This window comes from Poecilia reticulata, linkage group LG9, assembly GCF_000633615.1.
Source record: "Poecilia reticulata strain Guanapo linkage group LG9, Guppy_female_1.0+MT, whole genome shotgun sequence".
Lineage (NCBI taxonomy): Eukaryota > Metazoa > Chordata > Actinopteri > Cyprinodontiformes > Poeciliidae > Poecilia > Poecilia reticulata.
Genome location: NC_024339.1, coordinates 21,295,399 through 21,309,914, shown reverse-complemented (window position 1 = coordinate 21,309,914; position 14,516 = coordinate 21,295,399). Strand labels below are relative to the sequence as shown.

The following is a 14,516-nucleotide window of genomic DNA, read 5'->3' as shown; positions in this document are numbered from 1 at the left end:
GGGAAGGACTTGAAACAAGCAGGATAATGTCTGACTTGAAGAAAACCCAAATTTCACTTTCTGTTGTGTAGCATAGACACTGAATACTTGTTTGGATCTCCTTTTGCATGAATTACTGCATCAGTACGACATGAATGTGATCGGCCTTGTAGCTCTGCTCGGGTAGCCTCAGGTTGCTTCAGTAGTGGCCTTTAGTTTCTCTGGTCCGTCTCATCTTCCTCTTCACCACGTCCCATAAATGTTCTGTGTGGGGTTCAAATCAGAAGCGTCTCCAGGCCAATCCAGCACAGCAACATCATCACAACCAGCTTTATTGGCCAAGATTTTGCACAAACAAGTAAGAAGAAAAAAAACAAAACAAAGTACAATCCTGGGACCATCTTTTGATCTAGTATCTATGGTGATTGAACCAGCTTTTTGTACCTTTAGCTGTGTGGGATTCTGCCAAGTCCTGTAGGAAAATGAAATCGGCATCTCTATATAGTTTCTTGGCAAAAGGAAGTATGAAGTGTTGTAGAATCCCCCCTGGTAGAGAAAGGGCTTTGTTGACTGTGATCCTGACGAAACACAGTGGACCAGCACCAGTAGACGACCTAACAACCCATTTCTGGCTGTAGAAACGTCCCACTGGACTCGAAGCAGTTGTATCATCATCTGTAGAGAAGCCGTTGCACCTAATCTAGAGCGTTAACTCCTTAGCCCAGGTAAGATCCTCCTGACGTTGTCTCTGGTAAAGGAGTCTTGGCACTTAAAGTAGTCCATCTCCTGCACACTGGGCACGTCTACTTACAGTGGCTCTTTGAGTTCGGACTCTAGTCACAGCCCAGTTTCCTCCAAATCCCTGATTGTAGTTTTGCTTCTCTATCCTCTGAAGGAGGGGTCTTCTGCTCCAAGCCTCGAGGTCCAATATCATCCAACCTCTAGATGTGTACTAGTCGTAGGACAGCGGCGCTTGAGGCCTGGAGTTGAAGACCTCTGCTCTAAAGGAAGCAGTAATCCATGCTACATGGGAACCTTTTACAACCAAACTTTGTCTTCCCACTTAACTTTCATTTACGATGTGTGAGGAAAATCTTTTTCAGCAACAATCTTCAGTAGTTTACCCTCCGTGTGGGTGTGATAGTCGATGACTGTCAGCTGAACAAACAAGTTAGCCATTTTGTGTGGAACATAAGATTTTTCCATTAATTATGTCTTTATTACTTATTATTGTAATTAGTGATGCTTGGAAATATTGTAAAATACAGAGAAACTGACTTTTGGGTTTTCATTCGCTGTAAGCCAGAATCCTCAAAATTCACAGAAATAAATACTTGAACTTTAGCATTCTGGGTAACGAATCGGTTTGTTTTGAATTGAATTTCTGAAGTAATAAATTCACTTTTCAGTATTCTAATTTATTTAGACAGAGCTGTAGATCTTTCTGACGTGATCATCTAAGATTCTGCATAAACGTCCCGTAGCCTCACTCCATCAGCATGTCAGCTTCCCCTGCCCTCGTCCGTTTTTGGTCCTAAGTCATCCTGAACTATCTGTGTCTGCGATGACGTAAGTGTGATGTCTGTCAGCGTGTGGGGCCGCTGCCGATTTTGATTACTTTTTTTCTTTTCTTATCTTTTTCTCTTTAAATCGGCCTCTTCTGTGCTTTGTCTGATGTTGGCATTGGTACACCTCCATCAGGACGCGGTTTGTTCCAAGTTTCTCATCATCTCCATCTGTGCATGCTTCTCACTGTGGCTTCCATTCACTTAAACCACAATTTAGTTGTGTTACGTCACCTAAAGATCAATCACGCTTGTTTCATCAGTACTTAATCAGGCCCTAATTATATCCCAAGTAAAAAAAGAAATCTGATGGTCGAAAGGGTACCGTAGATATCAGATTGGTTTCTCGTTGAAACACTCAGACTGGGACATTTTTCTTACACTCCCAGTGACTCAGTGCAAGCGTAGATTTATCTTAAGCTGACAACTCAAAGCAGAAAATCACCACCTTGATCATTAGAGGGGATGTGGTGACACACAGCTAATATTCAAGATATCTATGCAATCCTGGATGAATGTGGGTGTTTTTTTTATGTTTGGTAAAATCGACAAGATGCTACGAGAAAGTTCAGCTTCATTGTGAAACCGTGAAAAGCGGTTACTGCGGAAAGCTTGGTTTTGTTAACAACAAAAAAAAAAACCTTTTGTCGATTCAGAACCTAAATGCTCCCATTTATTTACTACTATTAAAGTTAAGTTTACTTCTACAGCACATTTCAGCAACGAGGCAGTTCAGTTTTCCTTTTTATGGCATAAAAACATGATAGTTGCCATGAAGCAAGCAATGAACTTTACATTTTGACAACTGCCATAATTAAGCAAATATAATGATCAGTGTACCAGTCAATCAACTGGTACACTGATCATAATGCATCCTTAAATGAAAAATTAAAGTAGAAAGAAAAGATGTTAATATAAACAATCTGTTTCTAGTTTGTTCATGTTTAAGTTTGGGCGTATAAACCGAGGCAGCGGTACAATCTGTGGCACATGTCAAACCCGAGGCCTGAAGTTTTTATGTGGCCCTCCAGTCTCTAGAAACTGAGCCCTCAACATTACAGCTGTGTGCTTAAATATGATTTTGTTAATCAAATCTGTATTCTGCCATCTTGGATCAAGGTGAAAAGATTTTTAATGTTATTTAATTTCAAGAAGTTATCAAACCCATGAGACAGCTGTTTAATCAATATTTTAACAGTTTGTTAGTGGGTAGTTTAATCAAATGTTTCTGTCATAACCAGCCTTTTAAAGATATTCCTGATCGTCTCGTGGCCCAAAATTAAAGTTCGACATCCCTGATCTACGGCGCTAAAATAACGGTACATATAGTTGGTGGCAGGAATAGAAATATGAAAATATAACTTTAAAATGACTTCAAATTATAATAAATTGTTCACATTCAAACATGCTTTCAGATATATATATAAACATGCTTTCCTCCTTTTTATTCACCTTCTCTTTATTAAATGTACAATTTCCTCCATAGTCAAAGTTTTGTCTAAAAACGGATTAAGTCTCAACAGACCTCACGTTGCTTAAGCTGTTAAATCTTTCTCATGCGTTACTTTGAGTTTCAAATGTAAATAATAATGTTCTTAAAATGGATTTAAAACACGTTAAATTCATGTTACTGAAGCCTACAGAAACCCTGGTTAAGAAGACTTGTTCTGGTTTTGTTTTACATGAGGCAGAAATGATGCTCCGGGTTTGTTTTCCCTGCAGGTTGAGTTCTTGAATTCAGTTATTGTCGACCTCCAGAGGAAGAATGAAGAGCTCAAAGACAAACTGGAGAAAATGGCAGCCGCTGCCCTCAATGGGAATAGTCCACGCGAATTGGATAATGAGTAAGTCCTAGTCAAAGCAGACTATCCGTATTTATTTTTGCCTCCTGCTGAAGCTCAAGAGAGGTGCCTTTATTTCCTCCTGCAGTTATGACAAGCAGCCAGAAAAGAAGAAACCTCCTCCGAGGAAGTTCTGCGACATTTGCGACTGCTTCGATCTCCACGAGACTGAAGACTGCCCCCTGCAGGAGCAGATGCCCGACTCCCCTCCTCACACTACCTACCACGGCAGTAAGGGTGAAGAGCGGCCATACTGCGACACCTGCGAGGTCTTCGGCCACTGGACCGAGTCCTGCACCGACGACCAGACCTTTTAAAGCCTTCCTAAAACCGTCGTTCGCACAATCAATACATTTGCACATCTTTGGTCGCGCCACTCTTTTCCAGGTCTCAGCTTGTGTGCATCTCCCATGCTTGTTTTTGCCAAGCATATTTGCTGTCCACACTTGCCTTGTAGAAGAACGGTTCTCGGAATGTTTCCCGAAAGTTGAGGCATCCCAGAAGTTGCAGAAGGTTACAGCCGTTTGTAACTGGGAACGACTCTGGAGGGGGAATGTTTAGCATCCTGGTTCTGAACGGGTGAGGGGAGCGCGGTGAGCTTCAGTTGAGCTAATTTATCAGTATCCGACCGCTGTTTGCACAGATTGTCAGGGGCTACAGAGATAATATAGTATCTTAAACTATGTGCATTTGAAACTGTAAAATACTTGATTGAAAACAGTTTTGAGCAAAAAAAAATCGAAGAGTTATAGTTTTATTTTTTTATGCCTGGAAATAGTGTGTACTCTATAAAAGGTTTAATAATGTAACTTTATGACGGGGACAGTTTGGAGAGGAGCGGTGAAACCCGGAGCTCTTTGGCTCCGATCGGTTTAACTTTCTATGGTCCTTTTGAAATGGATGCTGGGAAATGTATTAAGATTCTCACCTACTGTAAACCTTTGATTCCTGTTATGGCCTTTTCAGGAAGTTTCTAATTAATGAAGCTGATTTCCTTTTGCATCAATGAATACTTGGACATTTTTGATAAGTTCTAAATATCTGTATGAAAATAAAATTTATGGATGAATAAAGTGTCTGCATGCAGTCATGAACAGTAATCATAATTTATGTTAATTTCTATTTGTGGTAAATTGAAGCCAAAACCATCAAGGTACACGCTTCAAAGCCTTACCAAATATGTTTGGTCTAGTTTCTAGTGCAAATATCTTAGTTTAATCCCATTTTGAGTGTACTAACTTACAAATAGCTTTTCAGCAAGAAAAATGAGATTAACTCAATTCATTGATGAAATATATAATATTGATGAAAATGTGCCAACTATAAGTGAAATAATCTGCCAGTGGTGTCGATAATTTTTCATCAATATTAAGAAATTATTGACTTAAATGCCCGTTTTGTGCTGCAAAGTTACTTATTAGTTGGTACACCTGAAATATTTCTATTTCTATATTCAAGATATTTCTATTAGAAACTAGACCAAAAATACTTGGTAATGTTTTCTTTTTGTTCCCTTTCTTTTTTTGCAGTGCAGAGCCTTGTAAATGTTTTCAGACTGATTCAGCGATGAGGTGCAAGGAAGTGTCTTTAAAAATTTACAAATTAAAGTGTGCCTCAAGTTTCAGCCTTCTTACTTCTGATACCCCTCAATAAAATTCAGTGCAACCAGTAATTTCCAAAAAAGTTCTTCTGTGTGAAATTTAATCTGTCAGTCCAGCGTTTCTGTTTGTGAACATGCGGAGTCGGGTCAAAAAAGATTGTTAAAGTCTGGCTATTTCAAATAGTTAAAGAATAAATTAAGGCTCGGATGCAAATAAACGGGACATTCATCTAAACTGTCAGATTGGCCAAAAGAGCACTGATGTGGAAACGGTGGACTTGTGAAAAAATATAATCTTGTCAAAGGATTAGAGAAGTCTACTTTGCACACCACCATGGTGATGCACGGTGAAGGCAGCATCATGCTGTCTGGATGCTTTTCTTCTGCAGAGACTTGGTGACGGGAAGATGGATGCAGCCCAAAATCATTAGAAAATTATAGAGCTGTAAAACAAAGACAAAAGTGAAGGTTTACCCTCCAGCAGGTTGGTCTCACTTCCGAAGTTTACAAGAAAGTCTGACTCCTTCCTACAGGGAAATGGATGTAGATGGGCTTTTTTTTTTTTACACCATACTGAGAAAATGCCACTGTAAATTTGGTCAGCTGTGCATTTAATTTCATACCACTGAAATAAAGTTCTCATGGCATATTTTTTCATGAATACGTTCGTGTCGACCTCAGCTCTGCGATTTAGCCGTTTTCTACAGGTGTTACGGAAGGAAAAGCATCAGACACCGTCTTCCACTTCTGCAGCTCCACACTCAGCTCCACAGTCACCGGTACCGGCGGGAGCGGGACGGGCGGGACTGTGTGTTCATCCATGTCGCGTTTCTTTGCGTCTTTCCCCTTTCCTGCGGTCCAGAAAAGGAGCAAGTGGCGTCGTGAGCAAACGTCCTAAGTGACGCAGAGTAACTTTTACTCACCTCTTGGACTTTTCTGCTGTTCGGTGGGTTTTTTTTGTTTCTCCTTTGCTTCCTTGTTGTCCTTTGTCTTCTTGTCCTTCTTCTTGTCTCCTTTCGTTCTCTTTTCAGTTTCCTTAAGATGAGTGAAAACAAGCTGCATGTAAACCAGGTTCTCCATCTTAGCTGATAATTAATTCACGTTGTTTCAGCCTCAGTGACGGGTTTAATGGACAGTGCAACATAAACTTGCCTCCTCCTGTTTCGGTGGAGGCTCCATGTGCAGCGGACCAAAGTCGCAGACAGCACTGACCCTATGACCCCCCTGGACCAGGCTTTGCATGGGGATGTGAACTGAGTGGAGTAGTTTTCTGATAGGTGGGTCGTGGACCAGCTCCGGAGGACCTTTTTTCTTTTTGTTTTTAGCTTTGGGAGGCGTTTTATTCTGAAAAAGAACAAAAACTTGACGTAATGTGAATGTTTCTGTATTTTAACACCATCTAACTGCACTTTTGCTTATGTTAGAAACTACATTTCATGTATAAAGTTGAACTTATTACAAAAACAGTTGTTTTTAATAAAACAAGATTAATTATACTGACCAAAAGCAACACAGAACACTAAGAAAATATCTAAATTCTTGAACCTGCAAGAATAAAATATCGGTTTTATCAACTAAACATTCTTAAAAGTTGCAACAAGATACATATTTACTACCTCACAATGTATCAAAAAGTTGATATAAACTTCCATAGTTTCTCTAAAGTCTTCTGTCTAGACAACACGGCAATTCTGATTCACAAAGCAACTCTTTATAAACAGTTCAATTGTCTGCAAAAATGTGAACAAATAGTTAGTCATATCCTGAATGATGTGTTAATAGCTTCACAAAATAAATGATGCAACTACAGTAAAAGTGTCGTCAGATGAAATAAAGCCCAATAATCAGCCCTTCATTACCACCGTTTATATGGCTCCTAAATGATTTTTGTTTTTGTTTTACTTTCCTCAAGTTTGGACGTTTAAGCTTCGTCTTCTTAGCATTTACCAGCTTTACCATTAGCCTCACCAAACCTTTCTTAGCTCTGCCCACAAATTTGCTGTGGGACTGAGAGTTTGTGACCTGATGTCTTCAGGTGTTGCTTCAGAACGTGATTATACCTGCATGTAATTGCTACAGATGAAAGTGACGCATTTAGTTATTTGGAAATTTTACCCCGGGTCAAACCAGATGTGTGAAGGTGAACAAGTCTCATCATGGAACAGCAGCTTGGATAATTTCTTCATTCCCCCCACGTCCCCCAATGTTGTCACAACACAAGGGAGCAGGGATTTTAAGGTGCACCTAAAACACATCTATAGGTGTTCCTCTCAAATGTTGTGAAGCCTACAAAGATGATGACATCATTTTCTGGGTTTTCCAAAATTGACTTAAAGGCTGAGTAATCTTAGGAAATGCATAATTATGAATTTGAAGAAAGTAAATAAATCTCTGATGATAAATCACCCATTTGCTGTAGTAGCTTGGCTTCGCTATCAGTGAGCTCCAAACACATGGAAATAAACTGACGAATTAACTCTTGTGCACATATATATATATATTTGAACTTTGATTTGTGTTTTCTAACAAAACTAGTGGTCTGAATTCAGGTCTTTTTCAATGCAACATCATCTTTTTACAAAACCAAATTCCTATTTAGAGTTTAAATTAGCTAACTCATCTGCCTTTAAGACGGTTTTAATTTGTTTCCGGTTAAATAATTAACCAGAAATGATTCTGGGGGGGTTTCTTCAACCAGAATTGCCTCCACAGTGCACTGTGAGTGAGCGTAACCTGCATTATTCACTCTCTTCTTATTCTTTTATGTTTCTGTTACAATCGTTTTGTCTTGTGATCGTTCAAAGTGGGTTTTTGTGTGCTTCGTTGTCTAACGGTTGCAACATTTTGATCGACTAAATGGATCAATGAATCTCGCCTGTTGTTCACAGTGCGTGGTTTCATGGTGATGAAATAATAAACTCACTTTCTCTTTGCTCTTGTCTTTCTTCTTAGTTGGGCTGGGTTTGACGTGCTGGGCTTCTTCGGAGGGCGCGAGCCACGACAGAGTCTAGAATATCAGATGCTTAAAATAAGCTGGGACACATTTTCCTGCTTAAAATTTCCCAGCGGATATTGTTTCCCGCACCTTTTCCTCCATCAGATTGAGATGGAGTCCGTGAGTAAAGAATTTCTTCAGGTCTCCCAGGCAGCTGATGCTGTACGTCAGCGTGTAATTCAAGTCCAAGCACTCGGACCACGACAGTTTTGGTGTCGCGTACAGCGACACTTCAAATCAAAGGGAAGTTGAAGAGAGAAAAGGATTTTTTTGTCACAATTTCAACAGATCAGGGAAAGCTGAGCCGAGGACAAAGTTGACACCTGATGAGGACAATAAAGGACCGTCTCTGATGTCTGTCCTCTGAGTAAATCAGACTTACAAAGAAAAAGCCCATCTCTGTTTTACAGAACGTGTTGCTAACACATTGGGCTTTTAACCCTTATAACCTGTCACTGACTAGTACGACTTTTTGTATCTGTTTTTAAGCCGCCTCTTCAGCTCTGCAATAGTCTGTGCTTGAAGACCTAAAATGTACAAAGCTTAAAAGACAACAGCGTTCTCACGTAGTTCAGTTTCATAAGCATCGACTGCGGGGACGGCAGTGTCCAGGACGGACACGTTTTTCCCAGTGTTCCCATCTGATCCTGGGTCTGGACGGACAGAGTTGTCCTCTGTCACGTGAGGCGACGTGTCCAGTTTGCCGTCTTCTCCCTGCAGGCGAGACGAGACGAGAACGGGAAAGGCCGTGAAGCGTAACTGTGGATCGTACCTCCTCAAATAGGAAAACTGTACAGCGTTAGGAAAAAGAATGAAGTATTTTGACTTTCATGCACTTTCCTTTCATGTCATAGTTTTACTTGGTAACTGTATCTCTTTTTGAGTCAGAGATAATCTGATACAAAGTTTTTAAGACGCAAGATGACAGATGTTGGAAAATATTGTAATAGTATCTGAAACTATAACAAGGGAGGATCATTTTGTGCTTTGAATTTTTACTCATTTGTGAAGTTTGGTAGTTACAACTTTCCGTAAGTTGTGTTTTCTCAAGGGGAAAGTCCAGTTCTGGTCAGATGTTTAATTACAGTCATATTTGGTGTGAATGTCAAAAACACTTTTGACTTTTGATGTGGAGTTAAAAAAAAAAACTTCAGTGATTTTTATTTATTTTTTAAACAAGAATTCTGTTAAGATTTTATGGTGTGTTTTTCTAATAATAAGTGATTCACCGTGACTAAAACGGAATGAGTGAAAATACCCCGATTAAAGTTTGGATAAAAGTTTGTCACTAAGTGACAAATTGACTGCATGCTTTCATCTGACACAACTCTGCCGGCTGTTTAACAGTAAAGGCTCAACATCCAGATAAAAATGTTGTTTTATGACAAGAAGTGGCAAAGCAACTTTGTAAATTGTCCATGAAATGAGTTATCACTGCTCAGCAAACAGACTGCATCACTGTCTGTTTTTAGATCATTTCCTATAACTCCTTGCTTTGCTTTGATTTTTGACCCCAGATGAGATGTTGACTTGAGTTTTTTACTGCCTGGCCAGTTATGCAATTTAAAAGTGTTTTATATTCTGGTATTTTATGTTTTTCTGTCTTTGTAATTGCAATTTTTTCATGTTATTATGTACTTTTTACAGCAACTTTGATCCTTGCGGTAACATAAAGTGCTTTTCAAATGAAGCTGTATTGGACTAAAATCTTTAAAATGTAGCCAAATAAGAAAAAGAATCAAGAATAAACGACAAGAAAAAAAAATGATTTTTTTTTTTTTTGGTTTTGTTTCTCTTTTTCTGGGAGAAATATGATAAAGGATGGTGTAAGGAAAATATCATTTTAAAGTTTTTTACATTTTTTTTTAACCTATATCTGTATGGATTGTCTAAATGAAATCCAAAATCTTGTTTGCATGAGAGACTTGTTTTGATAAAACAAAGAAAGTTACAAACAGCAACAACATAAGTAAGTAATTTGACTCAATTGAATAAGCTAATGCTCTAATACTTACAGGCTCCATAAAACTGTCCTAAATGTTGAAACCATAAATGTCAATACATAAAAATTTTGAGGCCCAACAAATATTAAGATATCCGAGTCATTATTCTGATCAGATGAAATCCTTAAATCAGAAATAAAAACAAGATGCCAATGAAATTAGGTTGTCTGCTCATTTTTAGAACTGTGTTAAACTGAAGGTATGGGAAGGATAAATCACCTGATGATCAGGCGTATGACGACTACAGAACCGGTATGAGATGAAGTATTTGTAGGTGACGATTGGAAACTCAGCAGCCTTCTTATCCACATGCATCAGCGGGTCTGGTATTCCCCTCAGCCTGGTCAGACTCAGTGTGACTGATGCCACGTCCTCCACCAGATCTATGACAGCAAAGGAGACGCTGATTTCTCAACAGGTTTGCACTTCCGACGCGCCAAACGAGACGTCCTCATTTCATGCGCTCACCATTTATCCTGGCCAAGCCGAAGAAGTTATACCTGTCCTCTGTGGTGACCCACGAGGAGTCCAAGCAGCTGAGCTGCGGGAGGCTGTCCACAGTGAAACCTGGATACGACGGCGTCATGGTGAAGGGGTTGCCCTTAAGTGTCAGGGTCTTGAGGCATGGGAGAGTTTCTAAGGCGGCTACCAGATATTGCTGCTCTTGGAAGTTACAGTTGCTGAGGTCCAAACACGCCAGACGGGGCCTGAGGGCAGAAAGAGTCAGGAAGGTTTTCCCAAAAAACCTTTGAGGCCTCTGCAGCAGCAGCAGCAGCAGCAGCAGCAGCAGCAGCAGCAGCAGCAGCAGCAGCAGCAGTGTGATTCAACTGCAATTCAACCTGCTACCATTCTGCTTAACCAGCTGCTTAAAGCTGCAGTATGTAACGGTTATTAAAAAATATATATATGTTTTTTACATATTTGTTAAAAAAAAAAAACCTCACGCAGGAATAAGATCAATCAATCCCCAGATGCTTTCATGACAACATCTGGGTTTTTACCAGAAACCAGATTATGAAAACTGAGCTGAAGAAGTCAAAAGGCATGTGTTAACTGTACTGGCCTTCAGGACCTCTGCCATGTTAACAAAAGCATGTTAACATTTTTAAGAAAATGGCAAACTAACAGAGCACCTGGGTTTTCACATATAAACACTAAAAAAGTGCTTTTCCTGAACAAATAATGGTTTAAAAAAAAAACTTTGATGGATTGTCTCTGTCCAATCTGAATGAGGTTAAGGAAATTTGCACAAAACAAAAACAGAAATACGTGTAAAAACAAGCAGGAACACCTTAAAACGTTTGCTTGCCGCTTAATCATTAAATAATGCGAGCTACACAAACGATAAATCTGCTGTGTCTCGCTGACTTTTACTCACTGAATAATCAGTGATTTCATACAAACATGTACTCTCTTGCTGAAAGCAAATCAAAGAGTCGCTAGGGTTTCCGTCTCTGGGGCTTCAGTGGGAGTTCCCTCTGAAATCTGCTGTCGAATCAGAAAAACCTACGGTGCAGTGAAACAAGCTGGCATTAAAGGCTTTACATCCTTACCTCATGAGCAATCAAAAAAGCCCACAGTTGTAACTGAGCTTTCTTTTGACCTGGTTTTTTTTCATGTTGCCTCTTTAAAAAACCCAACAACTTCCTGCATGTGCTTCGTCTCTATGTGTCTGTGTACATGTATTAACCAGTGTCTTCCTGTAAGATCGCAGATGTCTTGATGGGAACCCAGGCTGTTTGATCCGAGGCCCAGGTACTGCAGCTGAGGAGGCGGGCAGCTTGCAAGGCCGCTCAGCGAAGACAACCGATTTGCACGCAGCTCCAAAATCTGTAGAAAAAAAAAAACGAACTTTCAATCAGATAGTCATCTCAGTGTGATGCAACATCTCATCTGCCAAGGCCATTAGATGAGCGCAAAGGCTTTTGGCCTCTAGTTTGAAGGGCCGAAAACCTTCAGACATCGCACGTAACACCGCGTGACGTCTGATGGCATCAGGAGAATCCCTTCTGATGTAAGGTGATGAAGGAGGAACATTTATTGTTTCCTGCTGTGCGTGATTAACCGTGACTCTGCTTTTCCTAATATGTGGAAACTACTGAAACAACGTTTTATCTGATAGACGCAGCGCGCCGATGCGCTCTGACGCAACACTTCAACGTGCCTTCAACGTGCCGGGAAGATGCTTCGCAGGGATTTCTGAGATCAAGTTGCTGCTCAGGACCAGTTCCTCCAGCTTTGAGAACTTCAACAAGCCTTCGTCAACAGACGAAACCTGAGAGAAACAGATAAAATGGCAAAGTGTATTTGTTAGTCAGTCCCTCTCCGGCTGATGAACTCATAAACCAATGTCTGCTTGGGACCCAACATTTACTGTTGTATGCACGTTTCATCTTTTGGTAATCCCATACCATATCAGGAAATTCATGCATAGTTTTAATGTTGGTGGAGTTACACTTTTTGCAATAGACGTGCCTCTGATACAGCTGGAGCTGCACAGTGTAGCTGTTGTTAGGACTGCTGAAGGTTTACATGGATGCTTGACTTCTCTTTTGAGTATTCTGGTGCTTCTTCCCATAATCCCAAATGTGCATTTAAGATTATCTGGTCACTGCAGATTGTCCTTTTTTGAATGAGTATGGATGGAGGGATGAAAATGTTATAAACAGTGTGTAAACACAGGTTTATCATTCCTGTGGACAATAAGTAATTACAAATTAAACAAAAAAACTGTCCAGAAATTATTCACATTTAAAAACATAATCTCTCTACTGCTGTCCATGCACTCTTTGGTCACTTTATTAGGTACGCCGGTTCAGTTGTTGGTCAAAACAAATCGATGACTTCTTCACATGGTAAAGAAAGTTCAAACTAAGCATCATAAAGGAGGAAGATAAAGAGGAAGAGACTCATTTTAAATGAGTCTGAATGTGGTGACAGATCGGTTGGCCAGTTTCAGAAGCTGCTGATAAAGTGCTTAAAAAGTGCGTGGACTGTTATAAAAGATTGCCAGGGCATCTGTTTGAGATCAAGCACAGTTCGGTTATTCATAAGAAAAATCTCCCAAACTACAACAAGTCCACCTCTGATTAGCTAAAAAAAAATATTGGAGTGGACTATGCAAAGTCTGGACATAAATCTAGCTAAGATACTGTGGCATAACCTAAAACAGGCAGTTCATGGTTGAACTAAAATAATCGTGCAAATAAGATTGGTTTAAAATTCCCCCACAGTGATGTTCCAGACTCACCGACGGCAAAACCAGTTGTTATTTGAAAACTGCTAATGTTTATCTACTCAGGTTACCCTTATCTTACAATAACGTTTGTTTGATGATTAAAAACATTTAATTTGACTCTTTTTTTAATATTTAAAAACTGAATAAACCTGGGAGGGGGGAGGGGTCATTTTAACAGCTTTTAATTTCATATTGTCTTCCTGTTTAACAGTGCTACAGCTGCTGGAACCTTTTGCTGAGACAAATCTCCAACATTCTTGAATTCATTTGGGGTTTTTTTTTCCTTCAGTCACCTAAATGTTCATCCTGCACTAATGAACAGGCCAGAGTAAAATATATCTGTGCATCTCTTGAAGCACGTACATTTTTGCCAGTGATTCGTATTGTTGTGAAGTAATTCAGTATGAAGTCCTTGCTGAGGCGCTTCGGTTCTCTCACAGCCAGCTCTCTCAGCTCTGAAGCTTGGGGGCTCCAGGTGTCTTTGTACGTCCATGGAGAGCGAGGGTACCTCAGCAGGTCCAGCAGGACATCTGGTGACTCTGTTCTCGCTTCATCAGAACCATTTTTGGTCCGTCTCTAAGATCAAAATCACACACACACACGCGCACGCACGCACGCACGCACGCACGCACGCACGCACACACACACACACACACACACACACACACACACACACACACACACACACACACACAAAACATCAGAGTGGTGTAAACCTTGAAGTAAGGATACTGAGCTGGACAGTGAAAACTCACCCAGGGGCCGTTTCCGCAGGGGAAGTCAGTCAGACAGAGACGTCTAATTTTTTTCTCTATCGCAGCAGAGAGAATTGTTGAGCTCATGTTACCTGAATCTGCTGTCTGCTAATGATGCCGCCATTTAATTGGCTTCGCTTGCGGTCTGCTGTTTGTTTACAATCCTTCACCTGTATCCAGGCAACAGGCGGAGCTCTGGCCACCAGCGCTAAAGCAGTTTGGAGCGGAAAGAGGGCTCTCTAACAAAAACCTACACATATGAAGACATGTTGTCTTCTCTGTTTTAGAAAAAAAAAACGCGCTGAAAGAACCCGGATCAGGTTGCAAAACTGTAAATGTGCAGATTTATAGAACCTCATGTAGCTATTTATGCTAACATGGTCCATGAGGTTCATCATCAACACATGTTTACAGTGTAGCCTCTGACAGCTAACCTGCTAATAAAATACTTACTGGTGATTAAAATAGAAATAAAGCTAGAAAAAAAAGATGTTTACTGTTATTTTATAATAAGCCACGATTTGGAAGGTGGCAGGACAT

General features: G+C 40.1%; 2 protein-coding genes across 10 annotated transcripts in view; one reads left to right on the top strand and one right to left on the bottom strand.

Moving 5' to 3' along the window:
• Positions 1-4,475, top strand: part of clip1a (CAP-GLY domain containing linker protein 1a) — a 28,494-nt gene extending 24,019 nt beyond the window's left edge. For 6 of the 8 annotated variants that reach the window (XM_008418561.2, XM_008418562.2, XM_008418560.2 and 3 more), the window contains 3 exons: positions 1,681-1,686; positions 3,267-3,388; positions 3,474-4,475. In XM_008418561.2, the coding sequence (XP_008416783.1) occupies positions 1,681-1,686; positions 3,267-3,388; positions 3,474-3,702 (357 nt within the window). In that variant the 3' untranslated portion in view covers positions 3,703-4,475. The remainder of the gene's footprint in view (positions 1-1,680; positions 1,687-3,266; positions 3,389-3,473) is intronic. The other 2 variants (XM_008418563.2, XM_008418559.2) reach the window with 2 other exon arrangements.
• A 1,100-nt stretch (positions 4,476-5,575) lies between these two features.
• On the bottom strand, positions 5,576-14,209 carry LOC103470254 (leucine-rich repeat-containing protein 43). 2 transcript variants are annotated; one of them, XM_008418554.2, is made up of 12 exons: positions 13,977-14,209; positions 13,585-13,797; positions 12,148-12,258; positions 11,674-11,813; positions 10,452-10,690; positions 10,203-10,366; positions 8,547-8,694; positions 8,071-8,210; positions 7,909-7,992; positions 6,138-6,329; positions 5,909-6,020; positions 5,576-5,836 (listed from the first exon to the last, which is right to left on the bottom strand). In XM_008418554.2, the coding sequence occupies exons 1-12, from the start codon at positions 14,061-14,063 to the stop codon at positions 5,676-5,678; spliced, it is 1,791 nt and encodes a 596-aa protein (XP_008416776.1). In that variant the 5' UTR covers positions 14,064-14,209; the 3' UTR covers positions 5,576-5,675. The 2 variants fall into 2 exon arrangements, with proteins under 2 accessions (XP_008416776.1, XP_008416777.1); XM_008418555.2 differs by having other exon boundaries at positions 6,138-6,323.
• Positions 14,210-14,516: the final 307 nt, after the last annotated feature.

Excerpts from the sequence above, each read along its gene's own strand:
- LOC103470254 (XM_008418554.2), bottom strand. The coding sequence starts at position 14,063 with ATGAGCTCAACAATTCTCTCTGCTGCGATAGAGAAAAAAATTAGACGT. Across the intron at positions 10,691-11,673 it reads GATCTTACAGGAAGACACTG|GCCCCGTCTGGCGTGTTTGG; the intron begins GTTAATACATGT and ends TTCTGCCCTCAG. Across the intron at positions 7,993-8,070 it reads TCAATCTGATGGAGGAAAAG|ACTCTGTCGTGGCTCGCGCC; the intron begins GTGCGGGAAACA and ends CTGATATTCTAG.